The 6,949-nt window shown below is 36.8% G+C and overlaps 1 protein-coding gene across 1 annotated transcript; it reads right to left on the bottom strand.

Moving 5' to 3' along the window:
* Positions 1-3,302: 3,302 nt before the first annotated feature.
* Positions 3,303-6,949, bottom strand: LOC308143650 (galectin-4-like). The gene is made up of 5 exons (XM_080514532.1): positions 6,902-6,949; positions 6,122-6,210; positions 5,237-5,441; positions 4,113-4,226; positions 3,303-3,462 (listed from the first exon to the last, which is right to left on the bottom strand). The coding sequence occupies exons 1-5, from the start codon at positions 6,917-6,919 to the stop codon at positions 3,457-3,459; spliced, it is 432 nt and encodes a 143-aa protein (XP_080370658.1). The 5' UTR covers positions 6,920-6,949; the 3' UTR covers positions 3,303-3,456.

Here is a 6,949-nt window from a genome sequence, read left to right as displayed (position 1 = left end):
CATGTAAACATCATAATTCTAACAAGCCACATGTGGCTCTTCAGCCCTTCTGTAGCGGCTCCGTGAAGCTTTAAATATATTTTATGGTGAGAAAAATTTTAGTTTTATTTTATTTAGACCCCAGAGTTATTTTCAAAAGGACTCATCTCTGGACTATAAAAATGGCTTTTAAAACAAAAAGCACAAGAGCTCAAATATTGAGAAACGGGGGGAATAAGATGCAAAAGCAGCTGAAAAAAACCTCATATGAATTTCTGAAATCAAAGAAATGTTAAAAATGGAAACAAACAACTACTATAAGAAGAGCCCGAATGGTTGAAACAGATAAATGATCAACATTGTCAAAAAATGTTGAATGAAAGGGTGAAACACATACAATCATGTACATGAACTTTACTCAAAATTGTAATTAAATGTTGTCAGGATCTGAGGACGACCCAGAAGCAGACTCACACACAAGACTGGCGTTTGCAGGTTTTATTGGATTATCAGGGCAAACAAGTGTATGACCGGCGTTCACGGAGGCAGTCCAGGCCCAGGCAGAGGTCGGGACACGGGAAGACGTATGACTTTCCCTCCACTACATTTCAAAGTCAAATATTGTACTTTCGACTAAATTTCAAGGAAGCTTGTCGTCACTCGTTCCTTTTAAGCTCAGCAAAGTCAGCTGTTGGTGTTTTTAATTGTTTAAATGTAATTGGCCACATGTTGTGTTCCTCACGCACAGAAGAGAACCAATCACAGTCAGCGCTCACACCTGGGATGGATTTGGAAATACGTCACCTCCGCTGTGTGTAGCAGCTCTCCCGCCTTCATTGGAACAAAACTCTGTAATGGAGATGGTAGGAGAACCTCCAGCTGAGGAACCAACACACCCATGGCCAAATCTCAAAAAATGTTGTTTGTCTTGCTGAAAGAAGTATTGCTGAGCCAAGTATTGAGCTAAATTCATCTGTGCAGAGCATTCATTGCATTGTAAGCTTGTGCTGTGTTGAAGTGTGGCAGTACATTCAATTATCAGTGGTACTGTTTCCTCTCCTGCGTTACTAAATGTGCATCATCATCTTTTAGAGATTTCTATCACTTTCCAGCGACATGGAAAAATGCCGGACGGATATTCTGCGTCGTTTACAGATTTTTATTAAGGCATGTGTCATGTTGCCATGAAGCCAAGTGGTTCAACAGCTTGATGTGTTCTTGAAAGCAGAGTTCAGGTTTGTTTGCGGTAATGGACTGAATAAAAAAAGAGGCCCTCTTGTTTTTTGGGTGGGGATGTTTTAAATAAAAACATTCAATGACAGTAGATGTCCTTCTTGCTTTTGATTGCATTTTCATGCTGAAGTTTTTACAGATGTTTCTATAGACTTTTTGTAGCAGAGTGGTTCTACATGTAAGTCAGTACATCAGTTGCTGGTTTCAGAGTTACAAGGTTCTGTAAAAGCACTGAGAAAACAAATAGCAACGCACCGATATTAGAAAATGTACTTTTGAATACCTAAGTACTTTTTAAAAGTAGGTACTTTAGTACTTTAACTTGAGTAAAATTTTGACCAAGCAACCTTTACTTGTAGTTGAGTAAAATTTGACCATGAGTAATCAGTACTTTGACTCAAGTACTGGAGTTGAGTACTTTGTCCACCACTGGTTAATAATAAATTCAGAAAAACAGAAATGTGTTCAATTTGTTAATGTTTATAAATATTTATGCTCATATGTATTAATGACTGAAATTCTAAAGCTTAAAGAAACTGTTTATTTTACGCTTCTTTATTGAGGTTTCATTCAAAGCATTCTAAAAAAATGGTAAACGGTCTAGATTTATATAGCGCCTTCTAACCACACTGAGGTAGTCCCAAAGCGCTTTACATATCAGCTCACTCACCCATTCACGCTCACATTCACACACCAATGGGACAGAGCTGCCATGCAAGGTGCTAGTCGACCACTGGGAGCAATTTAGGGTTCAGTGTCTTGCCCAAGGACACTTCGACACATAGACCGGGATCGAACCTCCGACCTCTCACTCTGAAAGACGACCACTCTACCACCTGAGCCACGGTCGCCCACAAATATAAAAATAAAATGAAAAAATAAAATGCCTTGAAAGATGAATTAATGTGATGTTTAAAAATATACCTGATATACCTTTTGTTTTCTCTAAACTCAGACTAACTGTTGTTTCAAGTAAACCAGCCCTGAAACACATGAATTTTCTAAAAGGGACTAATGAAGCTTGTTAGAATTATGACGTTTTCTTTGACCTCCGAACTGTGATGTTTCATGCATAGACTTACTTAAAACTGTCAACATGGCGGCGAACTGTTTGTTATTGAGCTGTAGATTGTGGAAAAATACTGAAATGCATTATGGGTAGCGTAGTTTATTCAGTCTGTGTGAAGGCCCGCCAATAGGAGATGACGTTGCTTACGCCTCTTTCTAGCGGTGGCCAATGGGAAGAGGGGATATAGCGGAGCGCGGGTTTTAATTAGTGGGAGCTCCGGCTGGCTCTCTCTCTCTTGTTTCCTCTCTGCTACTGACCTGACGCGCGTTTATCCTCAGCTGCTTTTCTCCGCGTTTAACGGCTAAGTATAAGGCAAATCTTTGTAAGGCCAGTACTTCTGTCTTTTGTAATAAATTACTGTGTTAATCCAATCTCAAGGTTTGTAGAATTACGACTCACTGTTCACCGTTCCTTCCCAATAGGAGATTGTGTCCTCTCCTCCGTGTGCGGTGAGATACAGAGACATAAACGGACAAGCTTCTGCTTGTATTTGTTTAGTATATTAATAACATAGTCTTAATAAGTGTCTCTATTCACTTACTGTTTCAAAGAAGCATAATGTTTTATCACTGAGGGCCTCATTCAATCTAAAAACATCTAAAAAAAACTTATGAACTTATTACAATATTCTAAGATTGTGCATGCAATGCAGTTAAACTCCTGTTTTTGTCAGCTATTGAAATGTTATTAATTACATTGTTGGTTCTTACAAATGTGACCTCCATTGTACGTTAAGCGTTAAGCTTTTATTACATTTAAATAAAAAAACTAAACCAGTTTCACTCGTGTTTCTTTAGAATTTAAGAAAACCAAATTCATTGTCAGTTATGTGTTTTGGGGTTAACCAAATGAAAACTGATACAATTACTGCAATGCAAATTATTAACTGAAACTATTTAATTTAATTTAATAGCACTATACCAAATAAATTAGCTTACGTATATGTGATTGGTTTGGTTTTGGAAAATGTGAAAACGTTTAGCGCAGTTTGATTGTTGTGCAGAAACAAACCCAAATTGAGTTGGATTAAGAAACTTTATTGGATGGAAAAACTGCCCAAAATACAATTGAGTTAATCCAATGAGTTATTTGTTTGAGTGTACTGTGATAACAGCATTTCATGCGTCTTGTCTTGACTTGTTTTACTCCTTGTTTCCTCCCATTCTTCCTCCTGTTCAGGCCTGAAAACACAAATAGAAAGAGAAAATGACACATGAATGTTTTATCATAGCAGATTAGTAAGACGAGCAATGATGTAAATGTAAGACATCTGGGGGGGGGGGACCACATTTCTTTGAGAACTAAGGAACATGTGGATACCACGGGAAAAAATTGACAGTGGTCACGTGACGCCCCCTTCGACTTCAACAATTATCACCCCATCTCCAATTTATTTATCCTTTTATCCTTTTATTAATGAATAAGTAATGAATGTATTCAAATAAATGATTTTTCATTAATAAATGATTTTTGATCATTTATTAATTTTAAGTAATTACTTTAGGAGTTGTTAATGAGTAAATGACCGTTTACTTCCAGTAATCATTTAGATTTTTCATAAATTACTTCCAGTGATTTATTACTTTCAGTAATCTATTATTCACAGTAATGTAATGCTAATAACCAACCATGAATCCCAACACATTCAATGTCAGTGAGAACAAAACAAACTGAAGCTTTTATCTTTTAATAATTATAATACTCGCTCCCTTTCCTCCGGGATACTGATTCATGCCTCCTCCTGCCCCCTGGCACACACACAGAAATCCTCACTATCATTTCTGACTTGTAGCAAAGCAGCAAGCAGCATGTGGAGGAGTTCAACCCTCACCTCATTCACATCGATAACGTGGATGGTAACGTCTCCTCCGATCTGCAATGCAGCAACTCTATTCACAGGCATACGAAAGGCGAAGGTGTAGAATTCTCTTCCATCCACATGAATCTGCAAGGAAACGACTTCCTTAAATTATATGTGACAACAATATCATTTCATACAATTTAAACGCGGGTTAAGGGGAAAACAAGAAATCTCTTTTAGAGAGGGATGACTGTTTTAAAATTCAATTAAGTGCTTTGATTAAACTGCAAGGTTAAGTTAATCTTTTTAGTAGTAACTAATAATGTTGAAAGAACTAACTAGTAACTATAATTAAATAGTAGAGAGAGAGTGATATCTATTGAATACTCAACTATCATTTACTCTTAAAAGCCAGCATTCAATTCACTTCACTTCACTTCACTTCCATTCAATTCAATTTTACTTAAAATAATCACATTTTTTAGACAAATATTAAAGTATATGAAAAAATACCCTCAGATAATTTGAGTTCTGGAAGAAATGAAGATCAAAAGCAGGAGTTTTGTCTCCAATTGGGTAGATTAATGAATAAGGTTTGAACATGATTTAATATTGTGATTGTAATCAGTGTTGTAATGAATTATGAATTTCTGAATTATAGCAAAGAAGGAGGTTGGATTATATAATTTGTACTTAAGTATGAGTAACATTGCATCCTTACATATTTTACCATTGCCTAAAATAATGCATATAGAAAATCCTATCGTACAAGAATAGGATTGGCACACAACCTCTTTACAGTAATGTCATGACAGAATATAGTAATCAAGTATTTGATAGTATTTGGTAATTTTCAGTACCTTGCACAACTGTGATTATTATTATATTTCCTTATAAACTGTTTTGACAGGGAGAATTTGACATTTTCTTCCATTTGAACACACAGACTCCAGCGCTCATCCTCCAAATGCATGTTTCTTACTAATCTGGCTCAATTAGTCAGGGTCATAGTGAGACTTTTCAACATCATCAGAATTATTGCTAAGAATCATTGTTACAATGGAACTGTAAGTAACATGAATCTAAAAAAAAAGAAAATCAGCAGAAGTTCAGTGTTCCAGATGAAAATGTTTGTACGGTGAGTTTGTTCTGACCTGGAAGCGGTTAGCAGTGATGGTGATCTTCATCTTAAAGGCCAGGCCTTGGGAGAAAGGCATGCTGTTCACAATTTTCTCAGAGCCCCACTCGTCATTCTCCTGAGTGTTGAACACCACTTTGGCACCTTGGTCAAAGCGAGGATTGATGTGCAGGGCGATGTTGTCGTATTCAGACTTTCCACAGAGGAGGTTGACGTAAAACCTGCCAGGTTTGGACAAAAGATATATATTGATATATATTTTGTTACGTGCAGTTGGGATTCGTGGTGTGTGTGTGTGTGTGTGTGTGTGTGTGTGTGTGTGTGTGTGTGTGTGTGTGTGTGTGTGTGTGTGTGTGTGTGTGTGTGTATTCGTGCATGTGTTTTTATTTTATTTTATTATATTTTTCTATTTTATGTGAAGCACTTTGTGTTGCAATTTGTTTTTGTATGAAAAGTGCTCTATAAATAAAGTTTGATTTGATTTGATTTGAGAGAAAAGTCTCACCGAACAAAGGAGCCTGAGATGTAGTGTGAATGTGATGTGAAAGAACCTAAATGGAGCTTTAAAACATGCATGTGCACCAATCAGCCAGAACATTATGACCACTTAAAGTCAAGTCAATACTACCTCTGTTACAGGTGAGTTTTACATCATTTGATCTTCACTGTTGAGGCACTTCATAGAGAAATCAAGTGCAAGTGTGACGATTTCAAAAGAATTTGACATTGACTGGATCAGAAAATCTCTAAAACTGCAGCTCTTGTGGGGTGTCACTGGTCAATATCCATCAAACGAGGTTAGAAGTACCAGCTCTTGCTGATGGGAAAACACTGTGAAGCTTCAAACACATTAAGTTATCAAATAGTGAGATGTTGGAGCTGTTTTTCTTTCCAAACTGACCTCTTTGCATCTTCAGGAGTGGAGCCCTCAAGGGAGATGCATGAACCCTCATCCTGAATCGATGGGATCGGCCCCAGGTAGGGGATAGTCTGGAATCAACAACAATAAACATCATCAGTGTAGGTTAGACACATCAGGAAATCGTAGTCACGTAGATTACTAATCGATGGCACGCCGCTCAAAATATAAAGTTTCACAGCTTCAAAAATGCAGCATTTTGTTTGTCAGTTCAGTTCCTGTTATGATAAAGATTCAATAGATTCATAATGGGGGTCCTCATGCAACCATTTCTAATTGTGTCAGCATTGCAAATGTTGGAAATTATTTGTGTAAAATAGTTCAAATGTAGGTAGTGACTAGGTTTCGGAGGGTATTTGATATTTCTTGCATCATAAGTTGATCTTTACGTCTGTGAAGATTCAATGAACACTCTAAGTACTTTCACTGAATGGTACTGAGGTCAGCTACAATCTCTCCTTCAGACCATACTTTTATAATTCAGAGAAAAAGACATTAACACAGCATTTTCACTTCATAATGTCTTTGTTTGGTTTCGACATGATGTAAATTGAAATATATTCTAATGTAATATAATACATCTTTTATCAGCAGGAAGTAAGAATAAATTCAATAAATAAATTAAGCTGGCAGCAATTGATGACAAGTGGTATTAATTTGATGCTGTTCTAAAACACATTACTAATGATGCTGGATGGAAGGAAAACATATTAATCATGTTACATAGTTAGCAGTGCAAATGCACTTATTTTGAATACTTACAGGGTTGACGATATGCATGGCAGCAGTTGGTGAACTGGACCCAGAGAC

This window comes from Blennius ocellaris (genome assembly GCF_963422515.1).
Source record: "Blennius ocellaris genome assembly, chromosome: 2".
Lineage (NCBI taxonomy): Eukaryota > Metazoa > Chordata > Actinopteri > Blenniiformes > Blenniidae > Blennius > Blennius ocellaris.
This window is presented reverse-complemented; position numbering and strand designations above follow the sequence as displayed.

Excerpts from the sequence above, each read along its gene's own strand:
- LOC308143650 (XM_080514532.1), bottom strand. Across the intron at positions 5,442-6,121 it reads ACTCCTGAAGATGCAAAGAG|GTTTTACGTCAACCTCCTCT; the intron begins GTCAGTTTGGAA and ends CAAACCTGGCAG. Across the intron at positions 4,227-5,236 it reads TCACTGCTAACCGCTTCCAG|ATTCATGTGGATGGAAGAGA; the intron begins GTCAGAACAAAC and ends GTTTCCTTGCAG.